Source organism: Pseudorca crassidens, chromosome 2 (genome assembly GCF_039906515.1).
Source record: "Pseudorca crassidens isolate mPseCra1 chromosome 2, mPseCra1.hap1, whole genome shotgun sequence".
Classification (NCBI taxonomy): Eukaryota; Metazoa; Chordata; class Mammalia; order Artiodactyla; family Delphinidae; genus Pseudorca; species Pseudorca crassidens.
The window spans coordinates 111688749-111708111 of record NC_090297.1 but is presented as its reverse complement, the minus strand read 5'-3'; the positions used below and the strand labels follow the sequence as shown (position 1 = coordinate 111708111).

At 54.4% G+C, this 19363-nt stretch overlaps 3 protein-coding genes across 10 annotated transcripts; 2 read left to right on the top strand and 1 right to left on the bottom strand.

Moving 5' to 3' along the window:
- Positions 1 to 252: 252 nt before the first annotated feature.
- CKS1B (CDC28 protein kinase regulatory subunit 1B) lies at positions 253 to 3737 on the bottom strand. Its single transcript, XM_067727994.1, has 3 exons — positions 3579 to 3737; positions 1422 to 1549; positions 253 to 771 (listed from the first exon to the last, which is right to left on the bottom strand). The coding sequence occupies exons 1-3, from the start codon at positions 3635 to 3637 to the stop codon at positions 719 to 721; spliced, it is 240 nt and encodes a 79-aa protein (XP_067584095.1). The 5' UTR covers positions 3638 to 3737; the 3' UTR covers positions 253 to 718.
- A 228-nt stretch (positions 3738 to 3965) lies between these two features.
- SHC1 (SHC adaptor protein 1) lies at positions 3966 to 14308 on the top strand. 8 transcript variants are annotated; one of them, XM_067727989.1, is made up of 14 exons: positions 3966 to 4133; positions 6221 to 6369; positions 7589 to 7756; positions 8290 to 8360; positions 8886 to 8949; positions 9096 to 9215; positions 9483 to 9536; positions 9726 to 9777; positions 9943 to 10069; positions 10888 to 11086; positions 11174 to 11243; positions 11322 to 11456; positions 11601 to 11839; positions 12663 to 14308. In XM_067727989.1, the coding sequence occupies exons 3-14, from the start codon at positions 7592 to 7594 to the stop codon at positions 12789 to 12791; spliced, it is 1425 nt and encodes a 474-aa protein (XP_067584090.1). In that variant the 5' UTR covers positions 3966 to 4133; positions 6221 to 6369; positions 7589 to 7591; the 3' UTR covers positions 12792 to 14308. The 8 variants fall into 8 exon arrangements, with proteins under 8 accessions (XP_067584090.1, XP_067584093.1, XP_067584089.1 ...); XM_067727988.1 differs by lacking the exon at positions 6221 to 6369 and having other exon boundaries at positions 3967 to 4133; XM_067727991.1 differs by lacking the exons at positions 3966 to 4133; positions 6221 to 6369 and adding an exon at positions 4202 to 5023.
- Positions 14309 to 14561: 253 nt separating this feature from the next.
- On the top strand, positions 14562 to 19065 carry PYGO2 (pygopus family PHD finger 2). Its single transcript, XM_067727984.1, has 3 exons — positions 14562 to 15130; positions 15578 to 15627; positions 16267 to 19065. Exons 1-3 carry the CDS (start codon positions 15028 to 15030, stop codon positions 17332 to 17334), a joined length of 1221 nt encoding a protein of 406 aa, XP_067584085.1. The 5' UTR covers positions 14562 to 15027; the 3' UTR covers positions 17335 to 19065.
- The last annotated feature ends 298 nt before the right edge of the window (positions 19066 to 19363 follow it).

The following is a 19363-nucleotide window of genomic DNA, read 5'->3' as shown; positions in this document are numbered from 1 at the left end:
TGATGAGATGAAGTTGTCCCCATATAACCTCTTTCTTAGGCCTGTAGTTAGAGTGAAATATATTTCAGTAGATGTTTGACAGCAAAGTCTGCTTAAAGTAGATTAAAAACCAGTTACCTGAATGTTGAAATAAACCTCATTATTAACAAAGAGCTGAACTTCATTATCTCACTGAAGGGTATATAATTAGAACCATGATAGTGAATGTGATGCTTGCCCTGAGAGGGGGAAAAAACCTTTACAATGAGAGAATTAGATTATAAAAACTTCCTCTTTAATCAAGGCTTTTTAACATGGAACAGATTTCTTGAATAAAATGGAAAGTTTCCAACACATTGAAACATAAATCACCATACATACAACACCTGGCAGAAAAAAAAAACAGGAAGTTTACACAATCCCTGTAACAGCCACGGTCTTATTCTTAGATGCTTCCTCCATCTGCCAAGTGTGTTCTGCTGGATACAGAGCTCACATTGGTTTTGGGGGTCACACTTAGCTGAGGCTGCAACCCAAAGAGCAGTTGTCCGGCTGGGCCATGGTCCTGTTGGTTCTGCTCAAGAAGCAAAGCAGTCTCCAACACGTTCAAACAGTGTACTGAACATCCTTTAAATATCAAAGTGAGAAACAGGAAGGCAACATAATAATGTCATCAGAAAGATGTTAGCAAATGAGGACAGCTGTATAAAGCATGAGGCTGAAAAGTGGCTCCCCAGCTTCATTTCTTTGGCTTCTTGGGCAGTGGCCGCCGGAACAGCAAGATGTGAGGTTCTGAAAGAGTGAGTGAAATCTAAGAGACAAGCTCACATCATCCTATGCACAACCTATAGTATCTCCCACTCCCACTTCCCAGGTATCACCCACTCAGATCTTTACAACTAAATTAAGATTTAAGCATATGGCCTTAGAAGCAGACCCCGAAGCCTGGCCTGTGTGCCAAGTACAGAATTGTCAGTATCAGTTCTCTTGCTATGTTTGTGCAGCCCCGGGGCGTCCTTTATTAGTTTTGTCTGGCAGTTTGGTGTCTGGTGTCTTATCAAGAAATATACTCTCCTTGGTTTATTTGGAACACATCCCCAAATTCACTTTCTGATGGAGAATGAAGCAGGGGCCATAACCTCTACCAGTGTATATGTAGCCTTAAAAAAAAAAAAAAAAAAAAAAATCCTCTGACCAAATTAGAGATTAAAGGAGGTTTTTTCAGTGACAGGTTGTTTCTGAACTTCCCAGATACTTTCTTATTTTTTTTCTTATTTTTCTTTTTTTTTTTTTCTTATTTACTTTCCTGTTTTTCTAGATGGCTGGTGAGTTAAGAAACTAGTAAATCATCCCCACTTTCCCCCTATTTCTTTGGGTTATGCAACCTTATCATTCCTTCATTTCCTCAGTCCTACATGGTTGCTTTCTGCCATTGCACTGACCTGGTTCATGGATCATATAATGGACCCATCCCTGACTCTGCTGAACGCCAAGATTCCTCCATTCAGATTCAGACATCAAATGGGTTTTAGGGACCAGCTTGGCTATGTCCTTGGGCAACATCACATGCCTGTAACAGAAACATGGGAAGGTGGGGAATCTGTATCAGTACTGTATGTACAGTATGTCAGACGAGTGCCTGCATATAAAGCCAAGAGAGGCAAGAAAAGACAAACCAGTTCGTAATGGCAGGGAGTTTATATAATCTTATTGTGGGGCAGAGGCAGCTAGAAATAAAGGCCAAGATACCTACATTCTCACAAAAGTATATTAAAAAGTACACATCAATAAATAACACCAGTGAATGAGCACCTAAATTCCAGACACTGTTGATATATTGACTCTGCCTTCTCGGAGCTTATAGTCTTCTAGTTGATGACCCTAATATAATGGGAACCCCACAACACACACACACACACACACACAGAGTTAATAAGTAAAGGCAATTTTGAACAGAATTGTAAGGAGGAAGGGAGAGAAGTAATTTCACGGAGAGGAAAGGCCTATCAGGGAAGAGTCAGAACAAAGGGTGAAATATATCTTATCCTTTAAGATCTATCCTAACTTCATTTTCCTAACTCTGAAGGGTTGTGCCATGAGACTTCTTTGGGGGGAACTCCATGCTTTTCTAACCAAGGATAAGTCTCCTTTCATGGCAAAGAAATTACTACTCTGACATGAATTGGGGTGATTCAGACTTCATCATTTTCAATGAAAATGTACTGAATGCTCTCTCTGTGCTAAGTAAAAGGGATTTTTTTCCCCCAAAGAGTCAATTCTAGTCTAAATGTCTGAAAATAGCTTACATCTTAACAAGTCCCTGGCATAAAGATTGGCTTCCATACCTATTTAGACCAAAAAAACAAACAAACCCTTTTCTTAAACCAAATATCACTGCCAAGACTTACATCTTCCAGGGGATGAAATTAGTGATGTTTCTCTAGCCCTGCAAAGACATTATAAGCACTTAATTTTAGTTAGCCTAGTTCAGATGTAGAGAAAAACAGCTGAGGAAAAGAAAGTTAATTGGGTCCAAACAGGGCCGGGGGGCCTTTCCCAAGGATTTGGCATAAAAATAATACAAATAGTGTGTTTGTCAGCAGACACTGAGTTCTCCAGAAGGCCCAGAGCCCTGCACTAGGCTGAAGAAACACAAGGAAAGCAAGCTTCCAGTTGTTTTAAGTATTACGCTTCATATAGATTGGTCGAATGCCAATATTTGTAGAATTCTTTGTCTTCCCTAATTTTCTAATCTAGAATTATGGATTTAGGGTTTATCAAATGCAAACTATAGGGAGTCCTTTCTTCACCATGCTTGGCAAGTTGTACGTGCTCCCACCACAATCTGTACATAGTTCTATCATACCAATTATCACCTTCTTTCTGCTGTCATTACTTCCACAGATTTTTAGGTTTGTTGAAAGCAGAGACCATGGCTTATCCTTGCACTTTAGTAGAACACCTGAAACCTATAAGCACTCCATAACTGTTTCCTAAGTAGATGCCCTTCAAATATTTGACGGGAATCTATTAGGTCTATATTAAGTCTTTTCTCAATGCTCCTGGCCGGTTTTATTCCACTCCAATTCTTCGAAGCCCACTTCCTAAAACAAGCCAGGCAACCACGCCCCCTTTCCATGAATTAATAAGCAACACTCAGGCTCTCTCAGAACTCCCCTCACTTTGAAGCCTCGAGGAAAATTCGGGATCCGCCTTTGCCACCTTCTCCCAGGAGGCTCTACGGTGTTGCCATGATACAAGTAGTCTCAAGAAGGCAAATTCAATTTGCTCAATGAAGGTGAGAGAATGATCCAGAAACCCGCAAAGCTGAGGGTGGTCGGCACTCTAATACTCTAACCACGTCCACCCACGCCTCCTCCCAACAGGAGAGCTTACTCCAAATTCTCTACCACTTTAGGGTTTCTTTTACGATCGCACCCTACCCTTCGCGCATGCGCCTTACGCTCTCATTGCTCGCACCCATTCCCTTCATCTCCCGCGCATGCGCCATTCTGTAGCTTCAGTCCGCGTTACTAACTCCTCGTGCCCTCACTTTTCAAAGCTCACGACCTTGTTATTGCCCCCGCGCCGGCACTAACCGGTACTCGAACTCCTCGTCGTCGTATTTGTCCGAATAGTAAATCTGCTTGTGCGACATAATCACCCTGCCTGAGGACCGTCAGCCCCGCACCGCCAACCTCCAAACAACTCCCAGCAGCACGCGCTCCCACCCTCTTTGGCCTCGCTTTCAAACACACCGCCCGCGCTTTCTATTGGTCATTCTGGCGGAAGGCGGGACAACCCCACCTTCAAGCCTCCGATTGGCTTAGATTTGCTTCTCCTTGAGTCCTTATTGGAGTGCACTGCCTACGTTGCTCAAGAACAAACGTAGGTCAAAAATAGGCCTCTTATTGGCTATCATGGCTCCTGTGCGCGTTCTCGTGCTGCCATTGGCTGACACGGGAAAGTGGGACGGGTGAAGGAGGGACGATGGTAGAGGGTCAGGGGTTAGTGAGGCCGGAAGTGAGTGCAATAAAGTTTCTCCAGGGAGGCCGGGCCCGGGGAGAAAGTTGGAGCGGCGACCTAAGAAGGCAGTGGCGTGATCCGGAACCAAATCGGCCCGCGGTGCGGTGCGGAGACTCCATGAAGCCCTGGTGAGTTGGGACTTTTTTTCTCCTTAGGTGACCCACTCCTCCTCCCCGGAACCCCTCTCCCGGGACCCTACTTCCGGTCTTCACTTATAAGCCCCGCCCCTGCGACCCCCTCCCCGGAAGTCCCACCTCCCAACTTCAGGGGGCTCCCCGAACCCCGACTTGTTTTCTATTTATTGTCCCCGACCCCACTCTGTCGCCCGACTTTCCTGGAAGTCCCACCCCCAGACATGCTTCCAGGTCCTACTACTAGAAACCCTACGTTAGTCCTTCCAATTCCCCGAAACTCCGCCTCCTAGCGACGATTCTCCGCCAACTCCTGTCTATCAAAAAGCCTATCTCCCGAAAGGGCAGAGCCCTGCCCCTCAAAGAACTATTCGAATTCAAGAAGCCACGCCTCTCTAGGGGTTCCTCCCCTCTAGAAGCCCCGCCCCTTCTTTAATCCACGTCTGATTGTCCAGAAGCCTTGCCTCCTGGGAGTCTCTCTGATGCTCGCGTCCTGAGAGGGCCACGCCCCCTCAGGAACGTTTTCCCTGTAGGACCCGGGTCATCGCCTCAGAAGCTTTGTCTTCAATCCCAGAAACTTCACCTGCTTAACATTTCCTTGTTCTTTTTCTCTTTGGGGACTTTGGCTCAGTTTTCCTGAGCTCTCATGCTCCATTGGGTAGGAAGTCAGAAGTTCACATCTCTGGCTCTGAGGAGTCAGAGATTAGAGGCAGCCCTTTTCCTCTCCCTTACCCTCTTCCAAGGGTGGACCTACTTGAAGGGGGCTGGACTTGGGGTTTGGTACGAGAGTGGGAGGGAGACTCGCTCATAGATTCCCAGCCCCACTCCCAGGACCGACTCCACCCCAGAAACAGCTGTTTGTCTCATACCTGTACGTCGGGAGCTGGGTAGGGCCACGGATTTGTTGGTGTGTAACATGTGGGTGTGACAGGAGAGAAAGTTTTCCACCACCAGAAAACGGTGGCTTGGAGTGGGTGTAGGTAATAGTGTCCTTTTTGCTGTTTGATTTTTTTTTTTAAGGGACTCCTCAGGCCCCACCACTTCTCTGGCTCTTCCCCTCCCCCTAACTGGAGTTCTAGTCTGGGCATTCCTCCTGGTCCCGCTTGCCCAGCCTTCCCTTCTGGAAACATTCCTGAGCTTTCGCCATTTCCTGCTACTTTCCGCCGCTCTTGCCTCCTCCTCCCTGCTGGGCTGAGAAGCCACACGCAGCTTCTTCCAGTCACCCGGATTCCCAGTAGCAATCTCCTTTCTTCCTACATAAATTTAAAAAGCCCTACTTCCTCTTTCTTTTCTAACAATGCTCACACCTGTTGGTCATTCCCTGCTTCTGGATCCTGCAGGCACCCATAGAATGCCCACCTCTAAAGATGAGGACATCCTGGTGTGTGTGTGTGTGTGATGGGGGTGTGAGGCTTTGGCAGAATACTTTCCTCATTCTCTCTATGCCTGGGCGCTGAGTCTTTAGGAAACAGAGTGATAGAATTTCTTCTCGGGAGTGGTGCATGGAGTGGCAAAGCTCTCCTTGGAGGACTAAGTGGGAGGTGATAAGCACAGTATCTAACATGTTTTAAGTGCTAGTGTTGTTCATTGCTATAATCATATGATAATTTGCATCTTTTTATATTCTGAAGTAAATTTAAGGATAGGTAATTCTGCGGTGAGCCTGGGGGGTTATATGTATCTTTTACAACTACTTTTTTGGGTCACTTTCCAACTTCCTTTATGGCCCCCTTGAGCAGAGCTGTGGAGCAGAGCTGTGGGCGGAAGGAATGGGTTTGGGACTGTTCCCTGTGTCCATCCTCAGTCCTTCTCCTGGCACCCCTTTCTCCTTAGCAGATTTGTCTTGTGCCCCCTCTGTCCCTTCATGGCCTGTAGCCCCCACTTCTCTTGGAGAACTGTTGCACTCTCCCATTTCCTCCAGCCAGACTCTGCCTCTGGCGTGAGGGGCATCATGCTCTGTGGTGGACACCTGCACCCTTCCCAGTCACTACTGCAAGAGGAGGGGTATGAGCTTACCCGCAGGTCCAGGGAGCTGACCTTAGTGTCAATGCCCTGGCCGCCCCCACCCCTTCTACCCTTGACAGCTTGCTTCGCTGTGGAAAGGGGGACAGAAGAGTGCTTGGCATGGGCCGCTGCTCCTTGGCATGGTAGGCGCCATGCATGGAGAACAAGCCTCCACCAGCCTGTCCTCTGCTCCAGCTCCTGCCTGGTGGCTCCCTGATGCACCACCCAGGTTGGACTTTATTCCCCTTACTTCACCAGCTTTGCCCTTCCTCTTGGCCCCTCCCTGCATCCACTGGGACCACGTCCTTCCTTTTCCCATTTCTTTAGCTCCTTCCACAGCTGTGGTGGCAGAGGATGCTAATGGCCCAGGCTCCCTGGGGCTGCCACCCCATGTGTGATAGTGGTGGGGGGTCGCCGGGGGTGGCCGGGGCTGGAGGAGGAGGGAGTTTGAGTGTTCAACTAGGACAGGAAGGGAATTGCTGAGCTCAGGAATCCCCTCCCTTTCCCACCCCCAGCTGCCTCTGTTTCCTCCCTTATTCCCCCCGCTGCCCTCCCTTAGTTTCCTGCTCCCTTTGGCCTGCCTATGTCTGGTTTGGATTGATGCAGACCTCCTCTTGCCACCCTCCTTTCCTTCTCACTCCTCCATCCCTCCCTCCCACTCCCACTCCCACTTTATTCCTCTCCAGATTACTTGTTGTTTGTACCGGGGCGGGGTGGGGGTGGGGGGGGCGGGCATGGATCGCTCTGCCCTGTAAGAGTTCTGGGTTGGGGCAGTGCTGGAGGCTTAGCCCCTCAGAGCCTGTGAGTCAGCACTGTCCTCGGGATTGGTCTCTCCCCTTAGCTCCCCGCCCCTGGGGAGGAGCCAGTCAGCTCTAGGTCCAGCCTGTTCTCCTCACAGCTAGAGAAGAGGCTCCACGCTGGGCGGGGATGGGGCCTGAAACTCTCTGGGTCTGAGCCTGGGGAGCCAGAGCCACTTGTCCCTCTCCCTCCCCAGGACCCTTGAGATCCCTGGGCCAGAGAGGTCCGATCAGGCTAAGGGCCTGGGATGCCCCCTGCCTGGCCCCCTTGCCCTGACTGGCAGGGGGGCCAGGCTGGGCAGCAGCCTTCCTCTCACTCCAGCCATGGATCTCCTGCCCCCCAAGCCCAAGTACAACCCACTTCGGAATGAGTCTCTGTCATCGCTGGAGGAGGGAGCTTCAGGGTCCACCCCACCGGAGGAGCTGCCTTCCCCATCAGCCTCGTCTCTGGGGCCCATGCTGCCACCTCTGCCTGGGGACGATAGTCCCACTACCCTGTGCTCCTTCTTCCCCCGGATGAGCAACCTGAAGCTGGCCAACCCGGCTGGGGGGCGCCTGGGGCCGAAGGGGGAGCCAGGAAGGGCAGCCGAGGATGGGGAGGGGATCGTAGGGGCAGCCATGCCGGACTCAGGCCCCCTGCCCCTCCTCCAGGACATGAACAAGCTGAGTGGAGGCGGCGGGCGCAGGACTCGGGTGGAAGGGGGCCAGCTGGGGGGCGAGGAGTGGACCCGCCACGGGAGCTTTGTCAATAAGCCCACGCGGGGCTGGCTGCATCCCAACGACAAAGTCATGGGACCCGGGGTTTCCTACTTGGTTCGGGTGAGTGAACATCCTCCCTCCCACTTCCTCCAGTTCCTCTGCTCACTAGTCTTTTTTTTCCTGCTCTTCCCCAGCAACTCCTTTGGTTTCTGTGTCCTGTTTCTTAAACCTTTCTTGCCCCTTCTCTGATTCTTTCGCCCCTTCCCTTCCAGCTCTGTCTGGGGCCCCTTCCTTCTTGTGACTCCCCCACCCCCACCCTGCCATGCTTAGCACAAAGCCCAGCACAAGCCCTTAGTAAGTGTTGGAATGAGTGACTCTTGACTGTCCCCTCCAGTCTCCTCCCCCTTTCTGGAGATGTCACTCCATCCCACCCAGTGCCTGTCACTCCCCTCCGAATTCTCTTCCCACATGCATGAGGTCCCCCAAGCTTGCCTTCTCTCCTCACCCTGTTGTTCTGCATGTCGTGGGATGTATCCACGGGCAGTGGGCAGAACTTCTGCAACCTTACGGAACAAGCAGGGAAGAGTCCTGGGGCTCTTTGTGAAGAGGTGGGGGGAGGCGGCTGACTGTTCTCCTCCCGTCCCTCCCCTCAGTACATGGGATGTGTGGAGGTCCTGCAGTCAATGCGCGCCCTGGACTTCAACACCCGGACTCAGGTCACCAGGTTGGTGGGGCGGGGGGCGGAGTGTGGGGTCCTGGGATTTGTGAGGGGAGGGGGGAGTGGGTCACTTGGCAGTGGCACTAGTGATGGCTCATCTTTGGGTGGTGAAGGGGATTGAGAGAAAGTTAGGGAAGGGAGTCGAAGTCTCAATGAAGAGAGGCAACTCTGACCTGGCTCCTTCTTGCTTATGCAGCCTGGGGGGTTGTGGGGGAGGTGGCAGAGGCAGCTGGCAGCTGGAGCTTGAGTGGAAAATGGGGGTAGATGGAAGGTTGCTGCTGCCTTTGGGAAGGGGATGGGACATTTGGTAGCTGGAAGGGGGTGGGCCCAGACCCACTGAGGCTCTAACCCAATCAGCCAGGAAGCGGCCTCTCAGTGTCATCAAATATTAAAGGCCCTTAATTCAATCCGCCACGACAAAGAGCCTGGAGTGCCCCTGGAGTCTGGCCTGGCCTTCCCCTCCCCCAGCCCTGTGGCAGCTCCAGCCGGGTGGGAGGCAGGCCGTGGGTCTGAGTACCCCTCTTTCCCCAGGGAGGCCATCAGTCTGGTGTGTGACGCTGTGCCGGGTGCTAAGGGGGCAACAAGGAGGAGAAAGGTAGCTGGGGTCGATGGGGCTAGGGGCGCTGCCGGGAGAGGTGGAGGAGCAGGGGGAAGGCTGGTGTGGGGCGTGCGGGGAGGAGGCCAGGAGGCAGGGGTGTGCGGGGAGCCCCCAGCTTCTGAGATCCTTGGGCCCTTCCCTAGCCCTGTAGCCGTCCACTCAGCTCCATCCTGGGGAGGAGTAACCTGAAATTTGCTGGAATGCCAATCACTCTCACCGTCTCCACCAGCAGCCTCAACCTCATGGCCGCAGACTGCAAACAGGTTGGTGGACTAGGGCGGCAGGACCAGAAACATTGATGGGAGGGCTAAGTGAGGACCCGGTTATGAGGGCAAGAAACTCGGACAGAAGGCTTGGGAGCATCAGGACGGTAGGGAAGGAAGAGATTAGGAGGACATGGGTTGAGAAGCCAAAAGGATGAGACTGGGACCCCAGGGTCCTGGGCCAATGGTGGGGGGCGCCCAGTGGGCCCTGAGGCTGCCTGACACACGTCATTCCCTTCCTTCTCCATCCCCTGCCCTAACCCTCAGATCATCGCCAACCACCACATGCAATCCATCTCCTTTGCGTCTGGCGGGGACCCGGTGAGTTGGGGAATGGAGCACGGGTGGTGGGAGAAGAGTACGGGGCTAGGGGTTGGAAAGACACTGGCTAGAGAATAGAGCGTGCTAGGATTGAGGTGATATCTGAAGAGGACTGGGTTTGAGGGGTCAGGAGTGAGGTGGGGCTATGAAATTTAGCTAACTGGCCTCTTCTGACTCTGTCCACCCCAGGACACAGCCGAGTATGTCGCCTATGTTGCCAAAGACCCGGTGAATCAGAGAGGTGAGGCGTGGTGGGGAGCACTGGGTGGGCCCAGCTGTCCGAGAGGTAGGTGAGCAGGACCCGGCGGCTCCTGGCTGCGGAGGACAGACGACAAGGGCCTCTGTCTGCGCCTCCTCCTGGCCACGCTGCCCCCGAGCTCCCTGACGGCCTCTGCTGTGTCCCCAGCCTGCCACATCCTGGAGTGTCCCGAAGGGCTTGCTCAGGACGTCATCAGCACCATTGGCCAGGCCTTCGAGTTGCGTTTCAAACAATACCTCAGGAACCCGCCCAAGCTGGTCACCCCCCATGACAGGTGAGTGGGCCAGGGTTGGGGGGCGGCCAGCTCTTGGGCCCCAGACCGGAATTGGAAAAGTAGGTCTGCTCTTCCCACACTTGAGCTCAGAGAGGTGCAGGGAAGGAAATAACCTGTGCGCCCCTGCTTCCCACTTCCTGCTATTCTTAAGTTTCCTGTGGCCATCAGGAAGGTCTTTCGAGGCCCTGCCTGCTGCAGGGCCACCTCTTCCTGTCGTGTGCCCGTGGTGGAGCTGTAGTCCAGGACGTCCACGCTGCAGCTCTTCCCTGGCTAGATGGGCTTTTCTTTTCCCAGCCATCTCATTGCTGGTCTGTCCTTTTGTGCATTTCTCCATATTTAGTTTAGTTCTTCATTTTCTTGCCTCTAGAAGCCGTCAAGAATTTGGGTGAGGGAGGATGGCTCTTTCCTGAGATCCTTACCTTTCCCACCTCAGACCAGTAGTATTGAGTATTTAGAGGAGGTTAAACGACTCTGGAGCACCCCCCTCCGCGGTACTTACTGCTCCCCCTCCCTCTTGGGAGACAGCTTAATGATCAAGGGCATGACTTTAAAGACAAATCTGAATTCACATCTCAGCTCCACCACCTTTTAGTTGTGAGACCTAAATCCTTTTACCCCTGACCCTCATTTTCCTCATCTATAAAATCGAAGAAGGAAATAATACCTACCTTATAGGGTTGCCAGGAGGATGAAATGATTATATATATGAAACACCCAGCCTCAGGCCTACCCCTCAGGGAATGCCCAGTATGTGACCGCTGTTCTGTCTGTTCTCCATCCTCTTACCCATGCTCTTCTCTTCCTCCTGTCCCTCCCAGGATGGCTGGCTTTGATGGCTCAGCTTGGGATGAGGAGGAAGAAGAGCCACCTGACCATCAGTACTATAATGACTTCCCTGGGAAGGAACCCCCTCTTGGGGGGGTGGTGGACATGAGGCTTCGGGAAGGAGTCCCCCAGGGGGCTGCTCGACCCACTCCACCCAGTGCCCAGACCCCTAGCCACCTGGGAGCCACGCTGGTAAGTTGCTTGCATGAAGGTGGGCTGGGCCCAGGAAGGCAGCGTCTGGTTAGGGCCTCTGGTCTCACCCTATTTTTGTCCCTTCAGCCAGTGGGGCAGCCTGTTGGAGGAGACCCAGAAGCCCGCAAACAGATGCTGCCCCCGCCACCCTGCCCAGGTATGAAGGGAGCTGAGAGGGGCAGAGTGGGGTGTGAGAAGCAGGGCGGGGATCACTGTAAAGCCTCCCTTTCCTCAGCAGGCAGAGAGCTCTTTGATGATCCCTCCTATGTCAATGTCCAGAACCTAGACAAGGCACGGCAAGCAGGCGGTGGGGCCGGGCCCCCCAATCCTGCCGTCAATGGCAGCGCGCCCCGAGACCTCTTTGACATGAGTGAGTGTGCCCCTCTCCTTCCTGCATCTGCGTCTTCTCACTTGGTTCCTCCTCTTTTCTTCCTGGCCTCCCCTCCCTGAGGGTCTGGCTCTTGAGCATGTGTTGTGCCAGCTGCCTCTTCTAGCCCTCTCTCTGTACCCCCAGAGCCCTTTGAAGATGCCCTGCGGGTGCCTCCACCTCCCCAGTTGGTGGCCATGGCTGAGCAGCTCCGAGGGGAGCCCTGGTTTCACGGGAAGCTGAGCCGGCGGGAGGCCGAGGCACTGCTGCAGCTCAACGGGGACTTCCTGGTGCGGGAAAGCACGACCACGCCTGGCCAGTATGTGCTCACTGGCCTGCAGAGTGGGCAGCCCAAGCACCTGCTACTGGTGGACCCTGAGGGTGTGGTGAGTATCGCAGGGGTATGGGGGGGTGAGGCAGAGAGGAAGGTGCAGTACCCTCCTGTGCAGCCCTGTTCCTGCTTCACTGCTTTCTAGACTTCACCTGCTGGGCACCTCTATCTGAGCCTCCCCTGCTCTCAAGGTGCCTGGCATTCCCCCTTTAGTGGCTTAGGGTTCCTTCCCTTCTCACATCCCTGAACTTGAGCTGTTTTCCCTTCAGTCCCGGCCAATCCCCAAACTTTATGCCCATGAGTGCTGGAAGGTGCACATGTCACCTGAGTCCCTCTTTTGACAAATGAGAAAACCATCCTTAAGAGGTTGTGATGTTCAATGTCAGATGGTTAGAGGCTAGGCACCCCAAATCTCCTCTCTCAAGAGGAGCCAGGGGCCTCCCCAGCTTCTCCAGACTCAGGGCTCAGACCAGTGCTCTGTCTCCTGTCTGCACTGTCCCTCTGCCCCTCATAACTTTGGTCTCTTTTCTACAGCAACCTCAGCCTCCTTTGCATGTCTTTTTTGTACTGTGTGTCCTCTTCTGAGACATACCACCTTCTTCCAGGTCAGGGGAGGAGTAGCTATCCCTCAGCTTCATGATTTCTGGGCTGATGTCCCCTCTGCCTTTTCCCAGTTCACTGACCTGCCCATTCCCACGGCTATCTCCAGCTTCTCTTTCTAGAGAAGCCTCAATGATCAGGACTGACGGCCCTCCCGCTTCTGCCATCTTTTTCTCCTGCCTCCAACCCTCTTGAACATTCCAGCTTCCTCAGCTTTGGGGACTGAGGTCTTATTTGACTCTTCACCTGAATTGACCTTCTCCCTTCCCACTTCCCAGGTTCGGACAAAGGATCACCGCTTTGAGAGTGTCAGTCACCTCATCAGCTACCACATGGACAATCACTTGCCCATCATCTCTGCGGGCAGCGAACTGTGTCTCCAGCAACCTGTGGAGCGGAAACTGTGATCTGTCCCAGTGCTCTCTCCTAGAAGATACCCTGCGACCCCTTCCACCCTATTGTCCAATTCTCAGGACCTCACTTGGGAGTGTTCTGTGGGCTTGGCCTTGTGTAGGGATGGGGGTAGTGTGGACATTGGGTTCAGCGTCCAGCTGAGTGAGAGGGTTTGAGTCAGGAGCCAGGGGTAGAGTCCTGCTTCTCCCCAAACCTCACCAAAGTATTAATGTACAGAGTGGCCCCCTTCCCTGGGCCTTTCCTGTGCCAACTTGATACCCCCTTCCCCAAGGTGGGTGCTGGAGGCCTGGGCAGTGTGCCTCCTTGTAATGGAAAATGTCCTGTGGTGATAGGCCCAGTGGAGCAATCACCCTTCCAGGGAAGGGGAATGAATCACACCCTTAGTCTACCCCTGGGCTCAGGGTACCCCAGACCCCTCTCAACAACCCTCCCTCCCAGCGTTTAAACTTTGTGCCTTTGACCATCTGCTAGGTCTGAAGATATTTTATGCAAAGAGTTCTTGGGCCCCTGAAGTCAAGCATGGGCGTGCTGACACCTTGGCTTCTGGGACCCCGTCCTCTCCTTGCTCAGTACCCCCTCCCGTTTAGGTTGGGTGAACAGAGGCAGGAGTGGCAGCTGTCCCCTCTCCACCGGGATATGCAGCTCTTAGAGATTGCCTCAGAGCCCCCTCCCAGCCAGTGGGGAGATGGACCTGCCTCTTGCTCAGTGCCTCTTGGGTGGGGCCCCTCACCCCAGGGGGTCTATATATACATTTGGCAAGTCCATCCCCCCCCCCATGTTGCATGCATGTTATACTCTAGAGCCAAAGTACAGCCCTTCCTCCTGTAGCCTCTGCCCTGCCTCCCCCTGCTGGGGTGGTGGGGGGATGACTGAAGTGTCATCCTAGGTGGATTTTGTGGAGGTGGGAACAGGGGCACTGAGACTCTAAAGCAGTAGACAATCCCCAGATACCATCGGTAGATTTGGAACTGCGTTTTTTATTTTATATGCATATATTTTAGGGCTGTAGATTTACTTTACTAATTTGTTTTCCATAGCTTATTCCTGAGCACAAAATGATAATAATCGATTTATACATCACCTTTTTGACTTTTCAAAGCCCTTTTACAACTATTGGCATTTTCCTCACCCTGGCCTTTGCCGGTAGCATTATCTTTTCTGAGAGACCAGAGGCCGAGTGTGAGCTAGGACTAGAGAAACTTGGACCTCCCACCGCGAGGCTGGGAGGCAGAAGTTTGGCTGAATGGATGTTAGTTTCACACGGGGCGGGCGGGGGCGGGGGCTTGGGGACACTTAAAACCTGCAGTTATTGAATCCCTTCTCCAGGCCGGGTCCTGCCGCAACGACAGAGGAGCCGGCCCTGCTCTGTCATTAGGCCTTGTGGATAAGGGAGCGTGGACTATCTAAATCCTCACCTCCCTTTTTTTTCTTTTCTTTTTGTTTGGATGTTTTCACGGGTCTCACTTATACCAAAGGGAAAGAATCTTCATTAAAGTCCATATTTCTTCTACCTCGGCCTCCTGGTCCCTGTCGCTGCCTATTGTTGGCTGTGGGCCCCCCGTGGCGGGAGGCCGAGGCCGCCTTGGGGCGCGGTGCGGCCCGGCCCACCTGGCCTCGCTCGGGTCGCGCCTCCTCGCGGAGGAGGGGCGCCGGGAGGGCGCGGCGGGGTGGGGAGGGCGGGGCCATCATCCAAGGAGGTGTTCGTGTCTGCAACTGGGGCCGCGGCGGCGGGGTGGGATCGCGGCCGGCCGAACCCCAGGCGGCTCGGGCTTCCCAGGCGCGCGCTCACGCCCTCGCGCACCTCTGCGGCGGCCCCTCGGCGGGGGATGGTACGGCCCAGCCGCAGAGCCCACGGCCGCCGCCTGCCCTAGTGAGCGGGCACGCGGCGCTCCCGGGCTTGGGACGGCCCCCCGCCCCAGGGTCGTGCCTTGGTACCGCCCTGCCCGCCCGGCGCTCGGGGGAGGGTGTGACCCGGGCCTCGCTCCCCCTCCTTGCCGCGCGCAGTGGTGGCTGCCACGCCGAGTTCCGGTTCCTGTGGCTGCGGCCGCGGGCGGGCGGTAAGGCTGGGCGAGAGTGCAGTTGGCCCCCGGGCTCGCCGACCCCGCCTCGCCGCACCTCCGGCTTGCTGCCGCGCGGGGGCCTGCGCCGCCCCAGCCTCCCCTTCCGGGCCATGGTGCAACCCCAGGGCGCGTCCGTCCCCCGCCGCCGCTGACCCCGGTCCCCCACTCCATGGCCGCCTCGGCGCCGCCCCCACCGGACAAGCTGGAGGGAGGTGGCGGCCCCGCACCGCCCCCTGCGCCACCCAGCACCGGGAGGAAGCAGGGCAAGGCCGGTGAGAGCGCTGAGGGGGCCTGGGGCTGGCGAGGCCGAGAAGTCGGGGAGCTCGGAGGGAGGGCTGGCGGGCGGGGGAGGTGGTGGTCCTCTGGCTGAGGGCTCTGAAGGGCGGGGAGGCTCAGGTGAAAAGGATGGGTGGGTGAAGCCCTCCAGGGGTTGCGGGCAGGGGTTCACAGATTGCGGATCCTAGAGTTTGGGGCACCTGGAGTTCAGGAGCCACTTGGGAGTCTGAGGGTATCAAGAGATGGGGCGTCTCATTTGAAGGAAGAGGCAGCTGAGAGTGTAGCGTCCAATTTATTTTTCAAAGTGTACCATTGTTAGTATCTGTGAAGTAAATAAACAAGAGTATAGTGAAGTTAGAAGAGTTCCTTATATCATGGCTGCGAGAGAGGAGGTTGGGGAAAACTTCAGGGAAACTTGTGTCTGCGTTTTACTACTTTTCCAGGTCTGCAAATGAAGAGCCCAGAAAAGAAGCGAAGGAAGTCAAATACTCAGGTGAATGGTGGTTGGTGGCAGGGGTAATTCCTAGTAGCCCCTTTGGGCTCTGCCCCTCCAATGTCTCTACTTTGCATAAGCCGCGGGGAGAAGAGAAAGTTGTCTTTCTTGTTCTGTTTCTGGTCCTTTCCTTCAACTTCATAACAGATTTTAGGGGTAGGGGTGGGGATGAGATGGTTTGACCAAAGGTCTTATCAGTCAGGATTAGAAACATTCTCTCCCCCGTTTGTGCTGTCGTGTTTCCCACATGATGTTAACAGCTACCACTTACTGAACCTTTTCTAAGTGTCAGGGATTGTGCTAAAACGAGCAGTTTGGGGAGATGGACATTGTCACTATTTTACAGATGAGGAATCTGAGGCTTAAAAAAGTTAAATGCCTGCACCAGGGCCTTGAAGTTACTCAGTGTCAGAGCTAGGATTCCAGCGTAGTTCTGCCTGTTTTCAAAACACAGTTACTGCACTATGCTGGTTCTGCTCTCCACTCTCAGTTTCTTTGTTGCATTCTAACGTCCATCTTGATTTAAGATCTGAGCTGGCCAGTACCAGCCTCCAAAAATGTGTATTGTGTTTCTGATGCTCTCTTGGTTTAGCTCTCCGTCTCCCTCCATGACCCTCTTTCCCTCCTCTTTTCCCCCAGGGCCCTGCATACTCACATCTGACGGAGTTTGCGCCACCCCCGACTCCCATGGTCGATCACCTGGTCGCATCCAACCCTTTTGAGGATGACTTCGGAGCCCCTAAGGTGGGGGGTGCAGCTCCTCCATTCCTGGGCAGTCCTGTCCCCTTTGGGGGCTTCCGTGTACAGGGGGGCATGGCAGGCCAGGTACCCCCAGGCTATGGCACTGGGGGTGGAGGAGGCCCCCAGCCTCTTCGTCGACAGCCCCCCCCTTTCCCTCCCAACCCCATGGGCCCTGCTTTCAACATGCCCCCACAGGGCCCTGGCTACCCTCCCCCAGGCAACATGAACTTTCCCAGCCAACCCTTCAACCAGCCTCTGGGTCAAAACTTTAGCCCGCCTGGTGGGCAGATGATGCCAGGCCCCGTGGGGGGATTTGGCCCCATGATCTCACCCACCATGGGACAGCCTCCCAGAGGGGAGCTGGGCCCCCCTTCTCTCCCTCAACGCTTTGCCCAGCCAGGGGCACCTTTTGGTCCTTCTCCTCTCCAGAGACCTGGTCAGGGCCTCCCCAGCTTGCCCCCCAACACAAGTCCCTTCCCTGGTCCGGACCCTGGCTTTCCTGGCCCTGGTGGTGAGGATGGGGGGAAGCCCTTAAATCCACCTGCTCCCACTGCTTTTCCCCAGGAGCCCCACTCAGGCTCCCCGGCTGCTGCTGTTAATGGAAATCAGCCCAGTTTTCCCCCAAACAGCAGTGGGCGGGGTGGGGGCACCCCAGATGCCAATAGCCTGGCACCCCCTGGCAAGACAAGTGCGGGCTCAGGGCCCCAGCCTCCCCCAGGCCTGGTGTATCCATGTGGTGCCTGTCGGAGTGAGGTGAACGACGACCAAGATGCCATTCTGTGTGAGGCTTCCTGCCAGAAGTGGTTCCACCGCGAGTGCACGGGCATGACTGAGAGCGCCTATGGGTTGCTGACCACTGAGGCCTCTGCTGTCTGGGCCTGCGATCTCTGCCTCAAGACCAAGGAGATCCAGTCTGTCTACATCCGCGAGGGCATGGGGCAGCTGGTGGCTGCTAACGATGGGTGATGCTGGCGAGGTGCGCAGGAAGTGCATACGTTCCTCCCTGCTCTTCCAGGGTGGTTGTTTTCCTGTCTGGCTCTTGGTCCTTGTTTCCACTGGCTTCCCATCCCCATGGGGCAGAAACACAATGTCTCCTGGGGGCAGAAAAGGAACTGAGATGGGCAGGCAGAAGAGCCTGGATTGCTCACTTTTCTGGAAACTTACGTGTTGACATCTACAGAGGTCCAGGAAACCAAAGCCCTGCCAAGCAGAGCCATTTTTGGTGGCTGTCTCTGGAGGCCTAGGGGTGTGGCTGCAAGAGAAAAGAGGCTGGAGGAAGACCTGAAGGGCAGGGGTGTCCCCTCTACAGATGATGGATACCCCCGACACCTGTGCCTAACACTCCTATCTAGCCCCCCAGCCTTAGGTTTTGGAGTCCAGTATTAAAGGTTTCTGGCCAGAGGAGTTGGGGGTCTCTTCCCATCTCTGCAGTAGCCCTTTCATGGGTGCTGGGAAACAGCTTTAGAGAATAAATGGAGATTTTCCCCTTTTCTTACCTTCCCCTTGCCTCCTCCAAGACCTACCCAACTCCTCCCCCCTCAGAGAACCAAATAGCTTGAAGAAGCAGGAGAGTACGTGGCTATGGCAGTTTCTTGGTGATTTGGGGCTTCAAGACAGTAGGTAAGAGATGCTGTCAGGACATACCTTCCTCATACCAAAGTCACTGGTCCTTTCTCAGACTCTCTTGTGCTTTTTCCCTAATGACAATATTTTTGCTAAAAATTGGGATATGTGGTCTGACAGAGCAGAATATTTCATGTTTGGACTGTCCTGGAAGCCTGGACTCTGGCTGTACACCCCCCCATCTGTTGCACATTATTCGCAGCGCTGGTCTTCAATTTTTGGCGCCCTTACTTCCCTGCTTCCCTGGCTTGATTGAAGGAAAGCTTGAAGAGGCGCAGAGCCCTTATACCTCATTTTTTCTCCTGATGAAAGGATCCCTGGCCCTGCCTGTGGGTGGGGAGGTGGCAGGACCCTTATTGCCATGGTACTAAAATGCAATCCAGAGCCTGGATGTTTTTTGTTTCTCTCTTTCCCTGCTATTCTTTATATCTTCTCCGGCTTGGTGATCTAGCTGTTCTCATTCCTCTCAGCCAGGGTCCTGCACTGGGCTTTGTTTTTATTTTATTTTGTAAGCACTGCCTGCCAGAGATGGGCCAGCGGCCTGAGCAGGAGCCCCTCACAGCTGCTGTCTCTTCCTTACAGCTCGTGCACACATTCCTCAGTGGGGTGGGGGAGGCAGGCTTGGGGTGTGGCCCTGAGAGGAGCTGGTGTTCCCCTGCCCCCACTTCTCCCGGGACCCTAGGGTGTGAAGAGAAGACAAAGGTATACTGCAGAACTCTTGCCTGCCCAGGTGCAGCATGCAGCCTCTGAGGCTGTGAGAAAGAAGGGAGAGGCCTCTGGGCCTCTCTCCAGTGTTCCCTGCCGCGGAACAGCAGAGATGGCAGCCCCCCCCCCACCACTGCTGAGCTTTGTGTTGTGTTTGTGGTTCTGTTTGCCTCTCTTTTATCGGTTGCTATTTTTGTGGTCTCCCCCATCTCTGCATTTGGTAAGATGGCTCTTGCAGGGGGGTGGGCGTGTCAGCTCAGTCCCTCTCTCCCTCTCAGTCCACTGCTTTTTGGAAGGAAGTGGGGGTGGCAGAGACGTGGTGGGGAAAGTTTTGTACGGTTGGGTTAATAAAATGACTTGGAAAATCCAGACCAGGACTCCTTGCTGTTGGGGTGCACAGGGTTGGAATGAAGCAGGCACTGCTGGTCAGGATGGTTGCGGGGTGAGGATAGGTATCCCTCAGGGTCCCTGGAGGTGGGAATGGCAGAAAGACTCGGGCCCCTGTGCTGACCCTGGTACAAGCCGCAGGGCCCAGGGAGGCCTCTGGGCTCCACCTCTCGCCCTGTGTCCCTGCTGCGAGAAACAACTTTCCTTTCTGAGCATGTTCCTGGGCCAGGCTTGGAGCCAAGCAGGAGCTTTGGCTCCAAGGCTTCAGGGAGACAACTGC

Excerpts from the sequence above, each read along its gene's own strand:
- SHC1 (XM_067727986.1), top strand. The coding sequence starts at position 7,262 with ATGGATCTCCTGCCCCCCAAGCCCAAGTACAACCCACTTCGGAATGAG. Across the intron at positions 11,457-11,600 it reads CCGAGACCTCTTTGACATGA|AGCCCTTTGAAGATGCCCTG; the intron begins GTGAGTGTGCCC and ends CTGTACCCCCAG. Across the intron at positions 11,840-12,662 it reads TGGTGGACCCTGAGGGTGTG|GTTCGGACAAAGGATCACCG; the intron begins GTGAGTATCGCA and ends CCCACTTCCCAG.
- CKS1B (XM_067727994.1), bottom strand. The coding sequence starts at position 3,637 with ATGTCGCACAAGCAGATTTACTATTCGGACAAATACGACGACGAGGAG. Across the intron at positions 1,550-3,578 it reads GACGAGGAGTTCGAGTACCG|GCATGTGATGTTGCCCAAGG; the intron begins GTTAGTGCCGGC and ends TTTCTGTTACAG. Across the intron at positions 772-1,421 it reads TTATATGATCCATGAACCAG|AACCTCACATCTTGCTGTTC; the intron begins GTCAGTGCAATG and ends TCACTCTTTCAG.
- PYGO2 (XM_067727984.1), top strand. The coding sequence starts at position 15,028 with ATGGCCGCCTCGGCGCCGCCCCCACCGGACAAGCTGGAGGGAGGTGGC. Across the intron at positions 15,131-15,577 it reads GAGGAAGCAGGGCAAGGCCG|GTCTGCAAATGAAGAGCCCA; the intron begins GTGAGAGCGCTG and ends CTACTTTTCCAG. Across the intron at positions 15,628-16,266 it reads GAAGGAAGTCAAATACTCAG|GGCCCTGCATACTCACATCT; the intron begins GTGAATGGTGGT and ends CTTTTCCCCCAG.